The sequence below is a fragment of the Hypanus sabinus genome, chromosome 4, assembly GCF_030144855.1.
Source record: "Hypanus sabinus isolate sHypSab1 chromosome 4, sHypSab1.hap1, whole genome shotgun sequence".
Lineage (NCBI taxonomy): Eukaryota > Metazoa > Chordata > Chondrichthyes > Myliobatiformes > Dasyatidae > Hypanus > Hypanus sabinus.
The window spans coordinates 118,516,326-118,541,224 of record NC_082709.1 but is presented as its reverse complement, the minus strand read 5'-3'; the positions used below and the strand labels follow the sequence as shown (position 1 = coordinate 118,541,224).

General features: G+C 41.3%; 1 protein-coding gene and 1 long non-coding RNA gene across 2 annotated transcripts in view; one reads left to right on the top strand and one right to left on the bottom strand.

The window, feature by feature from the left end:
- The window catches only part of grpr (gastrin-releasing peptide receptor), a 52,339-nt gene extending 38,148 nt beyond the window's left edge, over window positions 1–14,191 (top strand). The window contains exon 3 of the mRNA XM_059966151.1: window positions 13,347–14,191. Coding sequence (XP_059822134.1) covers window positions 13,347–13,745 — 399 coding nt within the window. The 3' untranslated portion in view covers window positions 13,746–14,191. The remainder of the gene's footprint in view (window positions 1–13,346) is intronic.
- LOC132392334 (uncharacterized) overlaps window positions 10,934–24,899 on the bottom strand; it is a 51,495-nt gene continuing 37,529 nt past the window's right edge. The window contains exon 3 of the long non-coding RNA XR_009511497.1: window positions 10,934–10,995. This is a non-coding gene — a long non-coding RNA (uncharacterized LOC132392334). The remainder of the gene's footprint in view (window positions 10,996–24,899) is intronic.

Genomic DNA, 24,899 nt, shown 5'->3' with positions numbered 1-24,899 from the left:
TGAAGAAGGAATAATCTGATAGGAGAGGAGAGCTGAACATGAGGGGAAAGGAAAGAGGAGGGCCACTGGGGAGAGGTGATAGGCAGGTGAGGAGCAGAGATGAGAGTGGGACTAGAGTGGGGAATTGAAGACGAGTGAAGGGGAAGGATATAAAACATGCCAGAAGTTTGAGAAATTGACGTTCATGCCATCTGGCTGGATGACTACCCAGATGGAACGTGAGATGTTGCTCCTCCAATCTAAGATTGGCCTCATCATAGCAGATGATGTAGGAATAGGAATGGGGATGTGCTAGAATAAGAAGGTGGGGGGAGGGGAAGGAGTACAAGCTAGAAGGAGTTACGTGAAGCCAGGTGGGTGGGGGAGGGAGGTGAAGTAAGATTCTGAGAGGTGATAGTTAGAGAAAGTAAAGGGCTGAAGAAGGAATAATCTGATAGGAGAGGAGAGCTGAACATGAGGGGAAAGGAAAGAGGAGGGCCACTGGGGAGAGGTGATAGGCAGGTGAGGAGCAGAGATGAGAGTGGGACTAGAGTGGGGAATTGAAGACGAGTGAAGGGGAAGGATATAAAACATGCCAGAAGTTTGAGAAATTGACGTTCATGCCATCTGGCTGGATGACTACCCAGATGGAACGTGAGATGTTGCTCCTCCAATCTAAGATTGGCCTCATCATAGCAGATGATGTAGGAATAGGAATGGGGATTTGAAGTCAAATAGTTGGACACCAGGCAATCTTGCTTTCTGCAGATAGAGTGGGGGCGCTTGACAAAGTGGTCCCTCAATCTACATTGGGTCTCACTGATGTAGAGGAGTTCCATTAGGAGCACTGGGTACAAACGATGACCCCATTAGTTTCGCAGATGAAGTGGAGGGGATTTGTGCAGATTTGTTGGAACATTCAGTGGCTTGAGATATAAACATGTAATAGTTGTATTAAGTCTATGCAACAAGCAGATATTTTATATAATTTTCATCTTCCTTAGCGATATGCATAACAGCATAACTTCCATGATTGGTAGTACTGACTTGTACTTTGTAGTACAGAATTTTGCAATATGTATCGTATTTTAATATTTATAAGGTTTATCTGCATTAGTAGATCAGTAAGTTTACTTCTAACTACATCAGCTACTGTTTAAATAGGAACATTGAGACTCATTCTATTACTTACTTCAAAAGCAGCTAATCTCTCCATCAAGACCATGCATTCACCTTTGCTCTTATTCCCTAATGTACACAGCCTATGGTTAGTCTCAGCCATACACTTTCCTGTGGCACTTTCTATTACTTTTTAAATTTCTACGAAGTTTTCATTTTTCTTATGGCTGCCAGTAGGGTTGTTTGCAGATGGGAAAAAAATCTTAGAAGTCAATTTTGCCTGCACGCTAAGGGAGGAGGGTGGGATCACAGAACTTAAGATCAGCACCTGGACATTCATTTCCTTGAACATGTTCCACATTCAACTCAATTTCCATTTACTAGGTTACATCCTAATTCCCTTCTGACCCATAAACAAATCCTAGTCTATCAGTCTCGGTCTGGAAAATAGCAATTATTTCAGTGTCCCAGGGAGCAATTTTTTTCACAAAGAAGATGGTGAATATAAGACCATAAGACAAAGGAGCAGAAGTCGGCCATTCGGCACATCAAGTCTGCTCCGCCATTTTATCATGAGCTGATCCATTCTCCCATTTAGTCCCAATCCCCTGCCTTCTCAACATAACCTTTGATGCCCTAGCTCATCAGATACCTATCAATCTCTGGCTTAGGTATGTCCAAGGACTTGGCCTCCACTGCCACCCGTGGCAACAAATTCCACAGTTTCACCACCCTCTGGCTAAAAAAGTTTCTTCGTGTCTCTTGTTCTGAATGGGGGCCCTTCAATCTTAAGTCATGCCCCCTCGTACTAGGCTCCCCCACCATGGGAAACAACTTTGCCACATCCACTCTGTCCATGCTTTTTAACATTCGAAATGTTTCTATGAGATCCATATGAGTATATGGAACAGCTGCCAGAGGAAGTGGTAGCGACAGATAGAATTACAACATTTAAAAGTCATTTGGATGGTTACATGGATAGGAATGATTTAGAGGGATCTGGGCCAAATGGAGGCAAATTGAATAAGCTCATTTATGTATCATATTACAAAATAAACAGTAATATCTACCTTAAATACAGTATACCAGCTGCATATACACAGCATTGACACATTCACAATAGTAAAGAAATGGAATATGTGGAATATTCCGTCATATATTGCGGGAAAGGCATCATAAAGCGCGCGCGCGCACGCATGTGTATGTAAATGTGCACATGTACAGAGTGTGTTTACAGAGCGCTCTCTGGCTCTCCCTCACAGTGTCCATGACATCGGGACTTGATTTAGAGTCACAGAATTGTACAATACTTCAGCCCACCACCCCCATTTTGATCTTTTAGCCTATCTATGCTAATCCCATTTGCCTGCATGAGGACCATATCATTCTTGAGGGCTGCTACTTTCCATTGTCAGTACCTATAGTTTATTGAGTCAGCTTGAAAGTAATCATATGACAGTAGTTACTTCTGATCTTCCTCCCCTTAAGGCTGTGTTAAAGTAATCTCTGTTGTCTCTTGACCCTGCCATTTATAGTTAACTTACTTGCTGCCTTGTCAATTCAGCCTTCTTTTGAATCACATACAGAACGTCGGGATATGGCCTAAGTGCAAAGAGAAAGCGAGAGAGACACTAAAGGGGGTGGACAGTTTACTGTCTTTAATGAGGACTGTTGCAGAATTTAAAGGAAAAGCAAAGCAATAAACTCTAGGCCAACAGAGCTATTAACTAAAACTGAATGTAAAATGCCAACACCGCGGCTGAAAGCAGGATCTAACTGCAAAATGAATACCGCTCCTTTCCAGCGTCAGTTAAAGTGGTAGTTCTCTTTCCCAGGCAAGGATGAGAGTAAGCGGAGAGCACAACTTTGTTGAGTTTTGACAAGCCTACAATGAAAAGAAGGGAGTTAAAATACTGCCATAATTAAACAGTAATTAGCTGGAACTTGCACGCTCACGAGCACATTTGCCAAGCCTGTTGCGGGACACATAGAGACCCTGCAGCAGAGTCCATGGTGGTGACATTGGTAAAATCGCAGTTGGACACTGCTGACAACTTTGATTTCCTTAACCAGAACCAGTCTATTAGCTCTTGCGCAAGTGCAGAAAAGATTCACCAGACTGGTCTCTGGGATGTGGTATCTGTCAGACTGAGTGTTTGTCTGACTGAGTACCTTTTATTGTGATCACATCACATTCTTCAAAACTTCTCTGGCGTGAAGAAGAATGGGAGGTGACCTCATCGAAAAGTACAAAATCGCTCGAGGCTCAACTGGGCACATGCATATCAACTAGTCTATTGTAAAACTATTTTATTGAATATTTATATTTCGGTATGCTAAAGAGTATATAGACATGAAAACATATTTCAACAAATTGTAACTAAATCCTTGATCTTGGTAGTTGCTGTCTCAAAGGGTTAGGACATTTAGATTTGAAATAATGAAGCATTTCTTCTTTTGGTTCTTTGAACTGTTCTAGCTTAGAGGGTTTTGAAGGCTAAGTCACTGATTACATTCATAACATATTGATTGATTCGGATATTGAAAGGATCAGGAGGCAAAGTGATCAACTTGTTGAACAAGGGAAAAAGTTCATAGAACAGAATGGTTTATCATGGTTCCCATTTCTTACTTTCTTCATTTATAATAACCTTAGGGCATTTAGGGCATGGGGTATCACAGTTTGAGTGACAGTTTGGTTATCCTCCGCCTCTCTTTCTGGAACAGGAGGCTGAGGTTGGGGTCCTTATGGAAAAAGGTCTCTTCCAACACTGCAAACAAAAATGGATTAGGGCAAGAGAGATTTTGCTGGCCTCTACTTGGAAGGCAGAGACCAAGGCAAACCGAAGGAGAGGACAGGAACCTGCTTTGCAGCCTGAACAACGGGTCTGGCTGTCCACTCATGACTTGTCTTCTTGGGTGGAGTCTAGAAAGTTGGCACCCAAGTTCGTTGGACCATTCAAAGTCCTGAGGAAGGTAATATCAGTGGCTTACATCTTGCAGCTCCCCAAGACCCTAAAGATCAATCCCACCTTCCACATCTCTAAATTAAAACCTGTCTGTACCAGCCCCACCATCATCAGCCCTGCCACCTCCCAAGTTTATTTATGGGGAACAGGTCTTCACAGTGAGAAGACATTTGGACTCACATACTGTTTGGGATGTTCAGCAATACCTCATGGGCCGGGAAAGATTCGGACCCAAGGAGAGATGCTGGGTGCTTGAAAGAGACACCTTGGATCCAGCTCTCATCCAGGACTGCAATCACTGCCTCTCCAAGCAGCCAGGGCTGTCAGGAAACAACTGTAAGGGTGGGGGTCGTGTATTGAGATGCTCCCAGCTGCACCAGAATCAGAATCAGGTTTATTATCACCGGCATGTGACGTGAAATTTGTTAACTTAGTAGCAGCAGTTCAATGCAATACATAATCTAGCAGAGAGAGAGAAAAAATAAACAAAATAAAAGTTAATAATAAATAAACAAGTAAATCAATTATGTGCATTGAATAGGTTTTAAAAAATGTGCAATAACAGAAATACTGTATATTAAACAAAAGTGAGATAGAGTCCAAAGCTTCAATGTCCATTTAGGAATCGGATGGCAGAGGTGAAGAAGCTGTTCCTGAATCACTGAGTGTGTACCTTCAGGCTTCTGTACCTCCTACCTGATGGTAACAGTGAGAAAAGGGCATGCTCTGGGTGCTGGAGGTCTTTAATAATGGACGCTGCCTTTCTGAAACACCACTCCTTGAAAATATCCTGGGTAATTTGTAGGCTAGTGCCCAAGATGGAGCTGACTAGATTTACAACCTTCTGCAGCTTATTTTGGTCCTGTGCAGTAGCCCCTCCATACCAGACAGTGATGCAGCCTATCAGAATGTTCTCCACAGTACAACTATAGAAGTTTCCGAGTGTATTTGTTGACATGACAAATTCTTCAAACTCCTAATAATGTATAGCTGCTGTCTTGCTTTCTTTATAACTACATTGATATGTTGGGACCAGGTTAGATCCTCAGAGATCTTGGCACCCAGGAACTTGAAGCTGCTCACTCTCTCCAATTCTGATCCCTCTATGAGGATTGGTATGTGTTCCTTCATCTTACCCTTCCTGAAGTCCACAATCAGCTCGATCGTCTGCTGGAATTTAGATACTCGAACTCTCTGGAATATGGATGGCTGGCGCAGTCCCTTTAAGGGTTCAGGACAGACCCACTAATTGACAATCATGTTTCTGACACCAAAAACTGAGAACTTAAAGAGCATCTGAACTGAGGTTTGGTGCTCAATTGTAAGCCCTACTCATGATATCATCTAGCATTTGTTCTGTGCTCAGCTCTCGATCCAGTTTGATACCGTATCTCGATCCTTGTTTCAGACACTGCAGCATTTGAGTCCAAGCCATCATCTTCAAGGACTCTCGTCACAGCTGTGTCCTCTGGTCTTAGACTCCCACAGCACAGGAAGCACCCTCTTTACATCCACTCGAGGCCTTTCAACATTCGATAGGTTTCAATGAAATAACCTCTTGTTCTTCAGAATTCCAGTGCAGGCCCAGAGGCTATTATATGCCTTCCTTTCCAAACAATCATTGCATTTCTTTTTAAAAGTACAACTAAATCTTAAGCTTCGGCTTCTGATATTCTCTTTTTTAATGTGGCTGCCTGAGAGCATGTGAGTGTATGTTCAGCAATTTTGCTTACACCCCAGTAATGCAATATTATTTAAAATCTACCACATCCTCTTAATAAGCATTGTGTTTCTATTACAGAACAAATACTCTATCCATGGGTTGTGCACAGGCCTTATAAAGTATAATAATCATCCCAAACATGGACTAAAGTAATACAAAGTTGTGATGAAATGACTTTTGTTCAGCCACAGTACTGAGCCTTATTCTACATCATAGTGACAGACATTGCAAGATGGTTCGATCAAAATATACCTGCAGGCGTGTAGTTCTGTGAAAAAGCTTCTATCCTAGATTTCTGAGATGAGTGTTCAAAATATTCATGTTTTGTGGGATTGGAGTTAAAGCAATAGGTCACCCTAATCTCTTAACAACTTGACGGATAATTTTCAATGCACTAATACATTAAAGCTTTAATTCAAAATTTGAGTTTCTTTTGCTAGTGGGTTGACGTAGAACATAGAACATAGAAGTGTACAGCACAGGAACAGGCCATTTGGCCCACAATGTTGTGCTGAACCAGGTAAAAAGCAAATTAAAACCACCCAAATGCTAATCGCTCCTAACCTACACAATGTCCATATCCCTCCATCTTCCTTACGTCCATGTGCCTGTCCAAACATCTCTTAAAAGCTTCCAATGTATTTGCCTCTACCACCATACCAGGCAGCACATTCCAAGCCTCCACAACCCTCTGAGTGAAACCCTTACCTCTCACATCCCCCAGAACCTAGCCCCTCTCACTTTCAATGAAAGCCCTCTGGTATTAGACATTTCAACACTGGGTAACAGGTAGTCTGTCAACTCTCTCTATGCCTCTCATAATCTTATAAACCTCTATCAAATCTCCCCTCAGCCTCCGACACTCCAGAGAAAACAACCCAAGTTTATCCAGCCTCTCATGATAGCATAAGGCTATTAAACCAGGCAGCATCCTGGTAAACCTCTGCTGCACTCTCTCCAAAGCCTCACCATTATTCCTATAATGGGGCAACCAGAGCTGTACACAATATTCCAGATGTGGCCTAACCAGAGTTTTATAAAGTAGCAACATAACCTCCGGAGTTTTTCAACTCAATGCTTTAATTAATAAAAACAAGCCTTCCATAAGGTTTCTTAACCACCCTGTCGAACTATGTAGCCATTTTCAAGGACCTATGAACTTGAATCCTAAGACTCCTCTGCTCAGCAACATTGTTGAGCCGTTGTCCTTAACAGTGTACTGTCTCTTTGCATTTGTCCTACTGGGGTGCAGCTCCTCATATTTATCTGGGTTAAACTCCATCTGCCATTTCTCAGTCCATAACTGCAACTGATCTATATCATGTTGTATTCTTTGCCAGTCTTCTACACTATCCACAACTCCACCAATCTTGGTTACATCTGCTATTTTACTAACCCAACCATCTACATTTTCATTCAGGTCATTTATATACATCACATACAGTGAAGGTCCCAGCACAGATCCCTGCAGAACACCTCTAATTAAAGACCTCTAGCTTGAATAAGTCCCTTCCATCACAACCTTCTGTCTTCTATGCACTTCTATTCAGAGCTCATACATTACGGGACAAATAGATCCTACGACACTTTACAGGAATGCAAAGTAACAACAAGGAATTTGAGCCAGGGAGATGTTACACAGGTTGGGGATTCTGATATGGGTCAAAGCTTTGAGATGGAAATGGTGATATTGACATAGAATAAAAAAGGAATAGGAATTAAGACATTTCCTGGGATGTGGAAATGGAAATTGTGACGGACAGAATAAAGCGACTGGAATCACCCTGTCCTTTCTGGTGCTGGAAATGTACTGTTAGATTCATAACAGTCATAAGGAGACACCTTTAGTGAGTGCTGAGACAGGGGGTGGTTGGAAATGAACAGGAAGTGTTACAGCAAGAGTGGAAACACGAGGAGAAAGTATGACCAAACAAGAATATGTGAATATCTGCCACATTCTCAGGATATCCTTGGAGCTAGTGAAGTACTTTTGAAAAATGTTGATCTTGTGCAATGCTGTATGGGCAGTCTATGAATGAACGTGCAGGCAGACAGATATGACTGCACTGTGTCAACAAGAAAGCATTGCTTCCTAGTTTGAAAATACTTTCTACAAACACTAACCCATATCATAGCAGCTGGGAACAGTGGCTGGATGCAGCTGAATATGTCATATAAATCAGAAACCAACAGACAAGTCTAGAGTAGCAAAATGCTGTCCCTTCCTCTGCTGTGAAATATCACACACTGTGTTAATTGTTCAATATGAATCACTTTGATTTGTTAATTCAAATGGAGTTATTACTTAATTACATTATTAATCATGAAGTTATGAGCTGTGGGATTTCATGTTGACTTTGTCCTGGTTCTGCTGGTGTGTCTGGATTCTTCATGCTAGGAGTGTTTAATTTCGTAACCCAGGTTGAATGTTATCTCCCAAACCATTGCTGTCTGCCTAGAGTCCATGCCAGTAGCAAGCTGCTTGCACTCCCAGCACTACAAAGCAAACTGCTGGAAGATCTCAGCATGGTTTCAGGTTGAGACTACGTATCTGTCCTGATGCAGGATCTCAACCCAAAACATCATTCATCCCTTTGTCTCCCCATATGCAGCTGGATGCATTGAGTTCTTCCAGTGGTTTCGAGATTGAGAAAAATATAAAACTAGTAGAAACAAACCATAAACAAAGGTGAGAAGTGGAAAAATTGCCTAATTCGGCTACAAATACTCAACATCAAACAACCAAATGCAGCAACTAAGAATAAAGCTCTTTTCACATTCCTTCTAGCTACAGTATATTGTGATTACCCTGTTAAACTTACCATGCCATGCGGCGGACCTCCTTGGTGTCCAGTTAATATTTAACTCTGAAGAATGGATACTTCATTTTGTTTTTATTGCTATCTGTAGAAATTTGTGAATGCAGGCCCAGAGCCAACATATGCTGCTCATATGAAAAGCTGTTCAATCCTGGAATCATTTTCATGAACTTCCTTTCTACCCTCTCACATCCTTTATAAGATGAGCCCAAAATTGCTCACAAAACTCCAAGTAAAGCCTCACCAATGCTTTATAAAGCCTCAACATCACGTCTTTGCTTTTATATTCTAGACCTCTTGAAATGAATGCTAACATCACATTTGCTTTCCTCACCACAGACTCAAACTAAAGTAACCATTAGGGAATCCTGCACAAGGACTCCCAAGACCCTTTGCGCCTTTCTGAATTTTCTCTCCATTTAGAAAGTAGTCAACCCTTTCACTTCTTCTACCAAGGTGCATGACCAGAAACTTCCCGACACTGTATTCCATCTGCTACTACTTTGCCCATTCTCCTAAACTGTCTAAGTCCTTCTGGAGCTTCAGTACTTCCTCAAACTACCTGCACCTCGACCTATCTTTGTATCATCTGCATACTTTACAACGAAGCTATTAATTTCAACATCCAAGTCATTGACATATAACATAAAAAGAAGTGGTCCTTAGCAATTGATACCAACATCTTCCCAATCACTGAGGTCAGACTAACTGGCCTATAATTGTCTTTCTTCTTTCCCTCTTCCTTCTTAAAGAGAGGAGTGACATTTTTAATTTTCCAGTCTTCTGGAAACATTCCAAAACCTCGAGTTTCTTGAAAGATTATTACTAATGCCTCCACAATTACGTCAGCACACCGCTTTCAGAAGCCTAGAGTGTACACCATCTGAGCTATGATTTATCAACTTCAGACCTTTCAGTTTCCCAAGAACATCCTCCCTAGTAATGGCAACCTCACACACTTCTAACCCCTGATACTCTGGAACTTCCACTATACTTCGAGCCTCTTCCACAGAGAAGAGAGATGCAAAATACTTACTTAGTTTGTCCACTATTTCATTGTCCCCATTACTACCTCTCCAGTATTATTTTCCAGATTTCTGGTATCCACTCTCATCTCTGTTTTATATTTTATATATCTGAAGAAACTTATGATGTCCTCCTTAATGTTACTGGCTAGCTTATTTTCATATTCCATCTTCCTTCTTAATGACTTTTTTAGTTGCCTTTTGTTGGTGTTTAAAAGCTTCCCAATTGTCTAACTTCCCTCTATTTTTGACTTCATTATGTGCCCTCTCTTTGCCTTTTATGTTGGTTTTGACATCTCCTGTCAGACACTAAGTGTCATTTTGCCTTTAGAATACGTCTTCCTTTCTGGAATTTATGTATCCTGTGCCTTCCCAATTACTTCCAGAAATTTCAGCCATTGCTGCTCTGCTAGTGTTCTTTTTGTCACGAGGTGGGGACAAGGATGTTGGGAGAGGACCCACAAGCAGGACACAAACACATCTTTCTTAGGTACAATAAAATAGTGTTTATTACTCACTACACAGAAGTTCGGGAAATCAAGGAGGACAAAGAGGAACACGAACCTCGGACTAGAGGACTAGGGACTAAGATCGCCGCGGACCTGGGACTTGGAAACAGGGGACTGGAATCGCCACGGACAGGGGGAACATGGACGGCCGCGGCCATGACTGGGACCCTGGGGACTGGGACCGCCACGGCCCTTGGACTTGGACCCTGGGACCTTGATTCACCACCGCCAGACACTTGGATACCATGGATCGCTGCAGCCAGAAACGTGGACACCAAAACACAGGACAAGGAATCTTGAACCAGGACTCCTCCTCCAGATCAGGCATCGAGCTGGGACTCTTTGAAGGGTAGACACAGACAAGGGGCATGACATCGAGCCAGAACTCCGCCCTCCACTCAGGCACCGAGCCGGGACTCTTTGAAGGGTAGACACGGACAAGGGGCATGACATCGAGTCAGAACTCTGCCCTCCACTCAGGCACCGAGCCGGGACTCTTTGAAGGGTAGACACGGACAACGGGCATGAACGTCGAGTCAGGACTCCGCCTTCCACTCAGGCACCGAGCCGGGACTCTTTGAAGGGTAGACACGGACAAGGGGCATGAACGTCGAGTCAGGACTCCACTTTCCACTCACCCCTGGTAGATTGATCTTGCCCGGACCCACTCTGGTGACAGAAGGTGAATTGCTGGTACTCCGATGTGGGCTGGATCACTCTTGGCTTGTCGTGGTGGCGGTGACTTGCGAAGGCTTCTTTAACACTCTCGTGCCGAATGGCTAAAGCCAAGGGTTTATAAGCTGCCGGTTCGGGTCGAGGGTAGATTACCTTGATTGCCAAGATCAAGGGACGCTTGAAATGAAATTAAAAGGGAACAAGGCGTCAATGGTCCAGATCGCAACCTAACTAAATTTAAAGGGGAACCGATCCGGTCCATGTCACTTTTCTAATCAGTTTTGGCCAACTCCTCTCTCATGGCACTGTACTTCCCTTTACTCCACTATAACGTAGATACATCCAATTTTACTTTCTCCTTCACAGATTTCAGGGTGAATTCAATCATCTTATGATCACTTGCCCTGAGAAGTCTTTTACCATAAGTTCTCTAATCAATTCCTGTTCATTGCACAGCACTCAGTCCAGAATAGCTGATCCCCTTGTGAGCTCAACCATGAGCTGCTCTAAAAAGTCATCTCATAGGCACTCTAGAAATTCTCCCCTCTTGGAATTCAGCACCAACCTGATTTTCCAAATCTACCCGCATATTGAAATCGCAAATGACTATTGTAACATTGGCCTTTTGGCGTGCATTTTCTATCTCCTATTGTAATTTGTAGACCACATCTTTACTGCTGTGTGGGGATCTATATACAATTCCCATCAGGGTGTTTTTACCAATGCAGTTCCTTAGCTCTACCCACAACGATTCAAAACCTTCTAACCCTATTTCACCTCTTTCTTGTGAGCTGATTTATTTCATTTTTACCAACAGAGCAACAACACCCCTTGTGCCTTCCTGCCTGTCCTTTTGATACAATGTGTATCTTTGGACATTATGCTCCCAGCTACAATATTCTTTCACCCATGGTTCAGTGATGCCTACAACATCATACATATCAATCTGCAACTGTACTACAAGTTCATCTATCTTATTCCAAATGGTGTGCATGTTGTAACTGTAGCATTGAAGCATTTTCTGTAGATACTAGTAAGTTATATTTGTGATTAAAGCTGAGCATTCTGTCTAATTGGATTTCTGGATACTAATTAAATTACTGATTCCATTAACTGTATTCTTTGTAGTTAGCTTTAATTATATGTAAGAACTTTTTGTAATTGAATCGTCTTTTCTTGAAGTTAGGAGAGAATCATATTTTTCATTTAGTTTCAATTCTATGGATTCAATTCAGTGGATTCAATGATTTCAATTCAATGTCAAAGAGATCATTTCTCACTTCTTGACTTGGAAAATTAACCAATACAGTCAAAAACCCCTTCCACCACAGATATTCTCTCTTCTTTCCACTCCTGTCTTTCCTTGCTCAATGTAGATAAACCCAGGCTTCTGCACTCCATCCTTTTTACCATAAACTATCATCACCAGCTTGTGATGCAACCTCCAATTATTGTTTCATTTGCATGTTCTACTTTAGAATTAATATCGGCTTAAATATTTCAGTTTGAGCAATGGGAATTTTGATTCTTTAGGGGTCACCTCACCTTGACTCTCTGTAGCAGTTGCCAACCAATAGTCCATTGCACTGGAAACTGCTGCTCTGCTGACTGACTTCTTCACTTTTCTTCTGATTTATGTCAGGTCTGTGTTTAAAGGAGAGTTTGACTCAAAGGGACTCTACAACTTGGAAGCGTAGGTCCAGTCTAGATGAGAAGTAATCAGGGATACAAACATTCATGACCACCTTCTGCATAGTTGCTTGGCCCAGTGTCAATGGAGCGATCGAAAGCTGCTTGTCCCACTCCTCATCCTCCGAGTCCAGATGAAGGATCTCAACCCGAGACATTGACTGTCGATTTCCCTCTACTGATGTTGCAGGACCTACAGAGTTCCTCCAGCATTTTGTCTGTTGCTTCCTATTCTACAAACTGTTCAAAGGAAAACTATAGAGTCATAAGCAGAGAAACAGGCCAATCAGATCACCAAGTCTGCGTTGACCATCAAGCACTGATTTACACTGATAATGCACAAATCATATTCTATCCTCCCCACATTCCCATTAATTGCCTTCAGCTTCAATCAGTCACCCACAAAATTTACCACCGTCCATTAGCCTATTGTTCTGCATGTCTTTAGGATATTGGAGGGAACCCACATAGACAGGGAGGGTCAGCCCCACACAGACAGCATCAGGGGTCAGAATCGAACCCAGATCTTTAGAGCAATGTGGCAGCAGCTCTTCTGGACCGGCACATTGTATGATGAATAAGTAACCCACCTCTACCAGTTCCTTAAGCTGTTAAAAGATCTGTCAGAAACTGTCCCATGAATTCAAAGGTTATAATCCTTTGGTCTGCTGAAAAATTGTGTTTAGCCTCTTGTCTCTTTAGTTTCTTGTTGGTGTTGTTCCTTATTTAGTTTTCTTATGCAACTCTAATCATGCTCAGTGTTCATTGCAGTCTTAAGTTTTCCACAAATTGCTCATGCTTTGGAAAGTCTCAATCTTTCTGTTTCATTTCATTCACAGATGGAGTCCAGGAAAAGACTTGCAAAGACGGTGCTGGTATTTGTGGGCTTCTTTGCTGTAAGCTGGCTCCCCAGTCATATCATCTACCTGTACCGCTCCTACCATTACAGGCAGGTGGACACTTCCTTGGCACACTTGGTTGGCAGCATTTGTGCAAGGATTCTGGCCTTCAGCAACTCCTGCATCAACCCCTTCGCCCTCTACCTGCTAAGCAAGACCTTCAGAAAACAATTCAACAACAATCTGTTTTGCTGCAGGAGCCATCTGCTCATTCGATCGGCCAGCATGGGCAAGAGCACCACGGCTTCACGCATGACATCCCTCAAGAGCACCAACCATTCAATTGGAAGCTTCAGTCTAATCAATGGGAACTTTGCTCATCAGGAAGGTTATGTATAGGGCTGCCAGGCAGCACCATTAGACGAGGCACATCTGACTTTCAACCATAGCATGCCCAGTGAGTGCCAGTCTCAGTGAAGAGAATGTGAAAAGAATCTTTGGGCCAAGTGGAGAATGTTGGGACTTGGAACAAAGGGTTTCAGTTGGGTTTTTGACAGAATAAAGGACGTAATTCAGATTAAAGCAGTTTACTTTGAAATGCCAGGAATAGTTTTGATATGCAGTGGGCCCTCCCTATTAATGGGGAAGCCATCAGGGAGCTAAAGGTTTACCAAAGATAAGCCACAGAAGTAGTGGTTTGCCAGACTCAGGGCAAGTTGCGGGAGGCAATAAGTAATATTGTTACCTTGTTACAGAAGGGCCATTTTGGTATTCTTTCGAAGTTAGGACATTTATTAATATAAGTGTAAAACAAAGCATTTGTTCAAATGTTAGGTGGATACATGACATCTAATACTGAGGTATATCAAGCGTGTTTATCATATTGAAAGGTACAGTGGATATGAGATGTGTATCTACAGAGTTCCTAATTTGTACTGTACAGAAATCAGGTAGAAATTTGTTCTCATTGAATGTGCATTGTAGTAGGTTACGTACTTATCTGTTTCAGAAATTCCATTGCCATCAATAGAATCAAATTTCACAAATGAAGTGCAGCACAACCATATCGTGCTTTTACTGCACCCAGCAAAGGACAGCTTTCTATCCCTAAATTTTTCCCCCGACAAACAAGAATGAGGTGGAATGTCTCTGGTTGTAGTGTACTGTGGTGATAATTTCCCAAAAGGACTGGATGAGAAAAGTGAAAATAAGACTATCAAGTGTGATTTTGTGGACTCATTTTAAAAAGAAACCATTTTAATGTACATGTGGCTGGAATGTGGGCAGCACTTGATCACTATCCAGTTACCTAAGCGGGAACTTTGCAGTTACCTTGCATGGAACCCAATTAAGGAAAGGGCTCAATCTTGATGTTATCATCATCAAAACCACACTGACTATCATAGTTTTTCAGCTGTGTAGGATGGGCATCGGTTGAGATATCAGCTAAGTAGCAGTCTTAAAATGATATCAGACAAGATTTTCAGATTTCATGAGAGAAGCAATGCAAAAACCGGAAGAAAATGGAATGGATCATGGTCATTTGAAGAATTTTTGTAACCTCAAGGACTGGAACTCTGAGGAGATGTACAGTCCTGAAGGTTAGGGAGCAGCATACAGTCTTTCACCAAGGAGCTCCTGTCCTGTGTCCCCACAGGTGTCAAACTTATAACAAGGTAAACTGAATTAGAAACAAAACCAAATGTTAATTGTGGTTCTGCATTCAGTCATGAGCAAGCAAGATATACTTCTTGGTATTAGAGGAGGACTTGCCCTTTTGAGTTGAGAAGCTCACCGAGTTGATAAGGTTATGGGCAAGAATGTTAAGAAAACATATTTTTAAAAGAAAGAGCTGGATTTTACCACTGGTGGTAAACAGAACATGTATATAGTTATTGACACAGATACTTTTCACTTCCAGTATGAAACCATTCTTTGTTTCATACAAAGAAACGATAATACATTCAGTGGCCACTTTATTAGGTACACCAGTGCACCTGCTTGTTACTGCAAGTACATAATCAGCTAATTATGTGACAGAAACATGGGTGCATAAAAGCATGCAGGCATGCAGTCAAGAGATTCAGCTGTTGTTCAGACCAAACATCAGAATGGGGAATAAATGTGATCTAAATGACTTGGGCTGTAGAATGATTGTTGCTGCCAGATAGGGTGACTTGATTATTTCAGAAACTGCTGCCCTCCTGGGATTTTCATGCACAGCAGTCTTTCTAATTTATAGAGAATGGTGTGTAAAACAAACACAAAGCATCCAGTGGGTGTCAGCTCTATGGGCGCAAACACCTTGTTGATGAGAGGAGTTAGAGGGGATCAGCCATACTGGTTCAAACTGACAGAAAGGTGACAGGAACTTAGATAATGGTGTTTTGCTGTGGTGGTGAGCAGAAGAGCATCTCTGAATGTACAACACGTCAAACTTTGAAGCGGATGGGCAACAGCAGCAGAAGACCGTGAACATACACTCAGTGGCCACTTTATTAGAGACAGGAGGTATCTAATAGTGTGGCCACTGAGTGTATGTATTCTGTTAAGGTTAATGCACTGCTTCCGATAGCAGAGAAAAGTATTCTGCCAAAGCAGGAGAAGAAAATCACTACATCATAAACAATTTAAAAAAATATTGTAAGGAATACATTTCAGAGGACTCTGTTTGGGACTATGAATATCTTGGTAGGTTCAGCAAAAGGCAGCCCTGTTTCTGCCATTACACCCTGTGGATAATGACTTCAGGACCAGGCCAGATCTAAATCTATCTTGTTCTATACACCTGGACACAAGTGCAATCATATAGAGGACACTGTCAGTATCAACAAAAACTCATTGGAGTGAAATCAAAACCCCAAATGGATTCTCAATGCTAAATGAAAATCTAGGGATCATTGTCAGAACTTCGGACCCCTGTTGATTTCAATTCAATCTAATGATACAGTATATCAAGTTTCGAACCTGCAGATGATCCTTACCTACTTTAAACAGGTAAATGTTCCAGTAAATTACCAGAACAAAGGATTATCTTCCGCCTGCTACTTTCCCACAGCAGGCATGCAGGGGCAATGTGCAAACATGCATTCACATCTACTCACATTGCTGCTCGCTACTTTGAATGCTGCTTGCAAATATTCGAATTTCCCCACAGCTCCAATGAAGTCATTGCAATTTAAATTTGCTCAACCAGTGATCTGAATGAAATCAGCTTTAGTTAAATAGATGGTAATATTAGTAGAGAGAGAATCAAACCCAGACTGAACTTAACACAATTTAGCATTTTTTCATTGATTATGTGCCTATCGAATTATACAGGGGAAAGCTTTTTCATAAAATAAGATCTACTCTGAGGAGTGTGTGTGGTCATTCCATTCCCTGCTGTTGTTGGGTGTTCCTCAATGCTGAGCATGGCATGAAAATAAAATCAGGATAAACTTAGTCGTAAAAAGGATGTTAAGCAATTAATAAGCACCACTCTTAAATATTGAGAGACCAAAGGGATATACATGGCTTTTAGGGTAGTTATTGAAATCACTGGAAAGAAATGAAAAATTAAAGATAGCAACCTTTCCCAAGCATTTATTGTTGGAAGATATAAATTTGGGTGTTGTGTCACTCCTTGTAAACTTTACATTGTCATGAATTTATGAGCTCCAAAACCAAGCCTGCTAAAGTCCTAGTTCTTAACTACGTGTGTCTTCTTTGTAACTTGGCTCTTCTAAATGCACAATGTAGGGGAATAGTATAGTAGGGGAATTAAGGGTTAATGGGGAAAAGGCAGGTAGGTGGAGATGAGTCCATGGTCAGATCAGCCTTGATTTTATTGAATGGCGGAGCAGTCTCGATGGGCCAGGTAACCTACTCCTGTTCCTATTTCTTGTGCTCTTATGTTCAATACAAGCATGCTTGAATGTGAATGAAACCTATAGTTTCCATCCCATTTCTGTGACTCCAAAATTTTCAAAGGTTTTCTGCCCAATTAATGCAAAAGTGTTGTAATTCATGTAAAGGCTCAACAATGGATTACAATCCTGTAACATGTAATGTAATTCATCATTTACCTTTAATATTGAACCACTACCTTACCGTTAACACGAGAGATTCTGCAGATGCTGCAAGGTTTGAGCAACACAAAGTGCTGGAGGAGCTCAGCCAGTCAGACAGTGTCTATGGAAGGGAATGAACAGCCTACATTTTGGGCTGACTTCCTTCATCAGGACTGGAAAGGGAGGGAGAAGAAGCCAGAGTAAGGAGGAGACAGAATGGGAAGGAACACATGCTGGCAAGTGAGAGGTGAAACCAGGTCAGAGGAAAAGTGCAAATTCTGATTCCCCTCTCTTCCCTTCTCTTCTCCTCACCTGTCTCTGGAAATCTCCTCCTTACCCTTCTTCCATGGTCCTCTGTCTTAGCCTATCAGATTCCTTCTTCTCCAACCTGTCAACTCCCAGCTTTCTACTTTCCCCCATCTCCACTCATCCAACTTCCTCTTCATCTGGTTTCACCTAAGACACGGCAGTTTGTATTCTTACCTCTCCCCCCAGCTTCCTATTCTGTTTTCTTCCCTCTTCCATTCCAGTTCTGATGAAAGGTCTCAGCCCAAAACATCAGCTGTTTATTCCCCTCCATAGATACTGCCTGACTTGCTCACTTCTTCTGGCACTTCAAATGTGTTATTTATAGTTAAGCCGTTGTGTTTAAAAGTCTCATTAAAGATCTAACCTGGAGATCCAGTAGTTTCCAATCTTATTTACTTTTCAGGAATCAAAATGACTGACAGTCATAAATGTGAGAGGAATCTCACACAGCGTAAAATGAGCTTCACAGCTGCAAAGTTCATTCAAGAGTTAAAGCAGGTTTTCTGTCTCTTCTGAGATGTTCTTTAAGGGCCATGTGCAATGGAAAAATGTAGTGCCTTAGTGAAGAATCCCTTCAGGATCCCTTTGTGAAGAAGCCCTTCATAACTTTCTTGTGTCTTTGTGCCTTGCAAGTTCTGGAGATTCTCCGGTCACTTTGGGAAATAAAATATAAATTCCTCTATTCTTCAACTTGTTTGGATGATTTTGCATTGGGAAAACCACAGATCTATTGTTGTTCATTACACATTTTCAGTATTTAGCAAATCAATTAATGTTAAATCTGATGCTTTGTGTTTTTGATAGAATACTCTGTTATTGATGGATTATAAGATGCTGTCATTTTAATTTTGATTTTCACACCTGAGCCTGATCAAATGCACTGTCCCCTGTATGAAAGTCCCAAAAGTGTGCAAAGAAAATTATCTACATATTCACTTCTTTAAAACCTCTAATTTGTTACTAAGAAGTATGACAATCTATACAGTATGTTTGTTACATATGACTAATATAGTAATTGTAAATAAATTGTGCGTACTTTACTGAAATACCTTTAGGAAATGATGCATTAGTAGAGTTTGTGATGTCAATGTTTGTACTTTTGGTTTTGCCAGACCTAGCAATCACTAGCAACCAAAACTAGCTGTCATTGTCTCTTTGAATCTCTGAATTTTGTAGAAAGGTGCAATGATAGATCTGAAGAATGCATGACCTGCATGTATTTTGACATGGAAAATGCAAATCATGGTTGTAATTTGAGCACTTTTCCGGAGTAAACTAGGAGGTGCAGATGATACAATATATTGTGCATTCCTTTCTCTGAATGATGAGATGATGTGTTCCAGGTCCTTAATGAAATGGGTTAAACTACCCTTAGTCCCAGGTAGCGCCAAGACCATTCCTTAGATTCATTTGTCCTTCATGCATATCTCTAACTCCATCCAATTTTCATGTCAACTGTGCACCGGTGGACTTGACTTCAACATCTGCATATCTTTGTTTCATCGCTCTTTCCTCTGCTTACAATTGGAGCATATCTGTTCCAACCTTCACTAAGCCTGGGTGACATCACTTTCCACTGGATCCCATTGCAAGCATACAGTGCCTATAAAAAGTATTCACACCCCCTCCCACCTTGGAAGATTTCATGTTTTATAGTTTTATCACATCAATTCACAGTGGATTTAATTTGACTTTTTTGACACTGATCAACAGAAAAAGACTTTCATGTCAAAGTGAAAACAGATCTCTACGAAGTGAACTAAATTAATTATAAATATAAAACACAAAATAATTGATTGCATAAGTATTCACCCCCTTTAATATGACAGACCAAATCATCACTGGTGCAGTCAACTGATTTTGAAAATCACATAATTAGCTAAATAGAGATCACCCGTGTGCAGCCCAGGAGCTTCAATTGATTGTAGTTAAAAATACATCAGTATCCTGGCAAAAACTACACTGTGAAGACAAAAGAACATTCCTAGCAATTCTGTAAAAAGGATATTGAAAAACATAAGCCAGGAGATGGATACAAGAAAATTTCCAAGTCACTGAATATCCCTTGGAATACAGTTAAGACAATCATCAAGAAATAAGAAGAATATGGCACAGCTGTAAATCTGCCTAGAGCAGGTTGGCCTCAAGAATTGAATGACTGTACAAGAAGAGGACTACTAAAAGACCTAAGGCAACTCTGGAGGAGTTACAAGCTTCAGTGGCTAAGATGGGAGAGACTGCATACAATAACTGTTGCCTGGGTGCTTCACCAATCACAGCTTTATGGGAGAGTGGCAAAGTGAAACTCAACTGTTGAAAAAAAACTCTTATGAAATCTCGGCTACAGTTTGCCAGAAGGCATGTGGGAGACTCTGAAGTCAGTTGGAAGAAGGTTCTATGGTCTGATGAAACCAAAATTGAGTTTTTGGGCCATTGGACAAAAGGCTATGATTGGCATAAGCCAATCATCATCAAAAATATGCTATCCCTATGGTGAAGCATGAGTGGGGATCCAGGATCAGCCATGATGGAATGGAGAAGCAGACTTGATGGGCAGAATGGCCTAATTCTGCACCTATGTCTTATGGCTGCATCATGCTGTGGGGATACTTCGCTGCAATAGGCCCTGGAATGCTTTAAAGGTAGAGGGTAAAATGAATACAGGAAAATGCAGTGAGGTCCTGGAGGAAAATCTGATGCAGTCCACAAGAGAACTGCGACTTGGGTGAAGATTTGTTTTCCAGCAAGACAATGACCCCCAAGCATAAAGCCAAAGCTACACAGGAATGGCCTAAAAACAGCAAAGTTAATGTTAAGTTAAAGTCAATCCAATTGAGAAGTGGCTGCACTTAAAAGGGGCTGTTTGCTCATGATCTCCATGCAATCTGACAGAGCTCGAGCAGTTTTGTAAAGGAGAATGGGGAAAGATAGCAGTGTTCAGATGTGCAAAGCTGTTAGAGACCTATCCACACAGACTCAAGGTTGTAATTACTACCAAAGGTGCATCTATTAAATACCAACTTGAAGGGGGTGATTAATTATGCAATCAATTGTGTTGTTTTAAATAATTGTAATAAATTTAGAGCAATTTGAAGAAATTTGCTTTCTGTTGATCAGTGTCAAAAAAGCCAAATTAAATCCACTGTAATTGAATGTTGTAAAACAATAAAATGTGAAAACTTCCAGAGGGAGTGGTGAATACTTTTTATAGGTACTATAGTTTTGAGTGCCACTTTACCTCACTATCTCAAACTCTAATTATTCTTCTTTCCTTTAATCATCTTTGGCTCTCCTCTCCCACTCCTCTTTTTCTTCCTACTCAGCCATTTTCTTATATTCCCCTGTCATATACTTTGCCTCCTCAAACCTACCCTAACTTTTCAATATGGGACAATAAAAAAACAGAATGGATTACTTTCTAGAAGTGTGAGAAGCAGGAAATAGTAGAGTTCCACAGAGGTTTGGTGATTATCAGAAATAACCACAAGTGCTATTGAAATACTAGCCTTTGAACCTGGAGAGCTGGTGTATTAGCTATGCCATACCTTTTTTTGATAGGTTATTGCAAATCAAGATATTATGGATATGGAGGAACAGTAAATATATAAGGTTATGTCACAGATGAAGCATGACAACACTAAACAGGTTCAAGGGCTAAATAACTGACTTCATCTCCTATGTTGCCATGTTCCTAACTTTCTGTTTTCCTGTTGCCAACCCCAGGCCTGTCTCTCTCTTGACCAAGACTTTAGCTTTCTCATTTTACCTCCCAATTTTCTCTGAAGCCATACATTGCCATAGTTCTCATTGCCAAACTTCTCCTTCTGAGGCATCCACGCTCACAAGATGTACTAATAATCCCTCTCACGAGAGGAATATCCCGTCCATTGTAAAGATGCCTCCATACACCTCTGATACCCTGTTAGTCCATTTGCTACTGAAACACACATTTAGAAAGCAGAATGTGGAACATAGACCAGTAAAGCACAGGAACAAGCTAACAGGATTTAAAGTGTTAGATTAGTGCAAGAATATGGACATTAAGTCTGTGGTGATGCATTGCTCTTGAGTTGTGTGAACATATGGAACACAAAAGGACTCTTTGTATTGTCTGCAGTACCTCTTATTCTTTATGGCTTAACACGCAGATCAATGCTTACGATGCTGTGATTGTCCCTTTGTCTAGTGGCATGATATGGATGGTAGCCTTGTACAGCTGAAGCCACCATCCCTTTCCCTTTATTGCATTTTCCTTCCCAAAGAAGTAAACTTGTAAAATGGTAAAGATATTTATTTTTTTCACCAAAATTATGAAGATATCAAGAGATAAGTTACCACTGAACAATTTTATTACTTAGAAAACAATGGCAAAAGTATTTATTGTTTTGTATATCTGTGTACATTTTGTAAGTGAGGTGGCAATTGTCATACAATAGTGAATCAGTGGCACTGCATCTGATGTGTGCTTATTACTTTGGAAATGTTTGCACTGAAGTGATGCAGAATACTTTGTATGCTTTCTTGTTTACATTGTGCCTGCTGCCCTTTTTTTTCAATAAAACAAATGTCATGTGAACCGGCACTTGTGAGTCATTTTTATCCTCTTACCTTAGTTTCCTGTTCGAAAGTAAAATGTAGAGAAAATCCCAGCATTCCCATTGGTCCTTATTCTTTTCTTCTGGCTATACGTCAGATTTATGACCTCGTTCTTCTGATGTGAGATTTGTTGTTTTATAATAGCAAGTCAGTGCAAAGATATAAAATACTACATAAATAAACTAGTGCAAGAAAGGAATAATGAGATGGTCTTTATTCATGGACTGAAATAAGTGTGAGGTGCTACATTTTAGTAGGACTATTCAAAGTAGAACATACATGGTAAATGGTAGGGCATTGAGGAATGCAGTAGAACAGAGTGATCTAGGAATAATGGTGCATAGTTCCCTGAAGGTGAAATCTAATGTGGATAGGGTGGTGAAGAAAACTTTTGGTATACTGGCCTTTATAAATCAGAGCATTGAGTATAGGAGTTGGGATGTAATGTCAAAATTGTACAAGGCATTGGTGAGGCCAAATTTGGAGTATTGTGTACAGTTCTAGTCACCGAATTATAGGAAAGATGTCAACAAAATAGAGAGAGTACAGAGGAATTTACTAGAATGTTACCTGGGTTTCTGCACCTAAGTTACAGAAAAAGGTTGAAGAAGTTAGGTCTTTATTCTTTGGAGCATGGGGGGGGACTTGATAGAGGTATTTAAAATTATGAGGGGGATAGATAGAGTTGACATGGATAGGCTTTTTCCATTGAGAGTAGGGGGGATTCAAACAAGAGGACATGAGATGAGAGTTAAGGGGCAAAAGTTTAGGGGTAACACGAGGGGGAACTTCTTCACTAGGAGAGTGGTAGCTGTGTGGAATGAGCTTCCAGTAGAAGTGGTAGAGGCAGGTTCGATTTTGTCATTTAAAAAGAAATTGGATAGGTATATGGACAGGAAAGGAACGGAGGGTTATGGGCTGAGTGCAGGTAGGTGGGACTAGGTGAGAGTATGCATTCAGCACGGACTAGAAGGGCCGAGATGGACTGTTTCCATGCTGTAATTGTTATATGGTTATATGAAATCTGATGGTGGAAGGGAAGAACCTGTTCCTGAATTAGAGTTTGGGTCTTAGGGCTCCTGCTTTCCCTCCCTGATGGTTGTAATGAGAAGAGGGCATATCTTGGATGGTGAGAATCCTCAGTGATGGATGTTGCCATCTTCAGCGGTGGGGTACTTTGTGCACTTGGCTGAGAATACAACCCTGTGCAGCCTCTTGCAATCCTGTGCACTGAAGCCTCTGGACTGGGCTGTGATGCAAACTGTCAGAATGCCCTCTACCATGCATCTGTAGAAACCTACTACAGAGTCTCTGATGTCATTATGGTGTGTTTTCTTCCTGAAGTCCTCAGTCAGTTCCCTGGTCTAGCTGCTGTTGAGTTTCTGGTTGACTTTTGCAACACCAGTCATCCGGCTCATCGATCTCACTCCTGTAAGCCTCCTCGTCGCCATTTGAAACTTCACCAACAACTGTGCTATCACCTGCGATATTATAGATGACATTTGAGCTGTGCTTAGCATAGAGAGAGTCAAGCATTGATCTAAACAGACATCCTTGAAGTGCACCTGTGTTGACTGTCAGTGAGGAAGAGATGGTATTGATCCACTTCCTGTTTATTTATTGAGATACAGCACAGAGTAGGCCCTCTGGCTCTTTCAGCTGTGCTACTCAGCAATTCCCCGACTTAATCCAGTCAGTTTACAATGACCAATTAACCTGCTGACCCACATGTCTTCGGACTGTGGGAGCAAATCAGAACATCAGGAGGAAATCCAGGTGGTCACGGGGAGAGCGTACAAGCTCCTTACGGGCAGTGGCGGGAATTGAACCCGTGTCGCCTGTACTGTAAAGTGTTGTGCTAACCACTATGCTACTGCGCTACTTTCACTGGAAGTTAAGGATCCAGTCGCAGAATGAGATGGGGAGGACCAGGTTTTAAGACCTGGTGGTTAGTTCTGAGGTGTTGATGGCAGTGAATAATGAGCTGTAATCAATAAACTGCAACCTGATGTGTGCTTTGCTGTTGTCTAGGTGCTCCAAAGCAGAGGAGAGAGCCAGTGAGATTATGTCCACTGAAGACCTGCTGCTGCATTAGGCAAATTGGAGCGGTTTTAGTTTCTTGTTCGGGCAAGGATTAATTCTAACCATCACCAGTCTGCTGAAATTCTTCATTATGGTAGAACAGAATCAGAATCAAGTTTATTATCATCGGCATGTGTCGTGAAATTTAACTTTGCAGCAGCAGTTCAATGCAATAAATAATATATAAGAAAAAATATAATAATGATAATAAATAAATTTCATGGTTTCTGTATCTCCTATTTGATGGTAACAGTGAGAAAAGGGCTTGCCCTGGATGTTGGAGGTCCTTAATAATGGATGCTGCCTTTCTGAGACACGGTTCCTTGAAGATGTCCTGGGTACTTTGTAGGCTAGTACCTAAGATGGAGCCAACTAAATTTATAAACCTCTGCTGCTTCTTTTGGTCCTGTGCAGTAGAGCCTCCCCCCCACCCCCCCCCCCCCCCCAACAGACAGTGATGCAGCCTGTCAGAATGCTCTCTATGGTACATCTATAGAGGTTTTTAAGTGTTTTT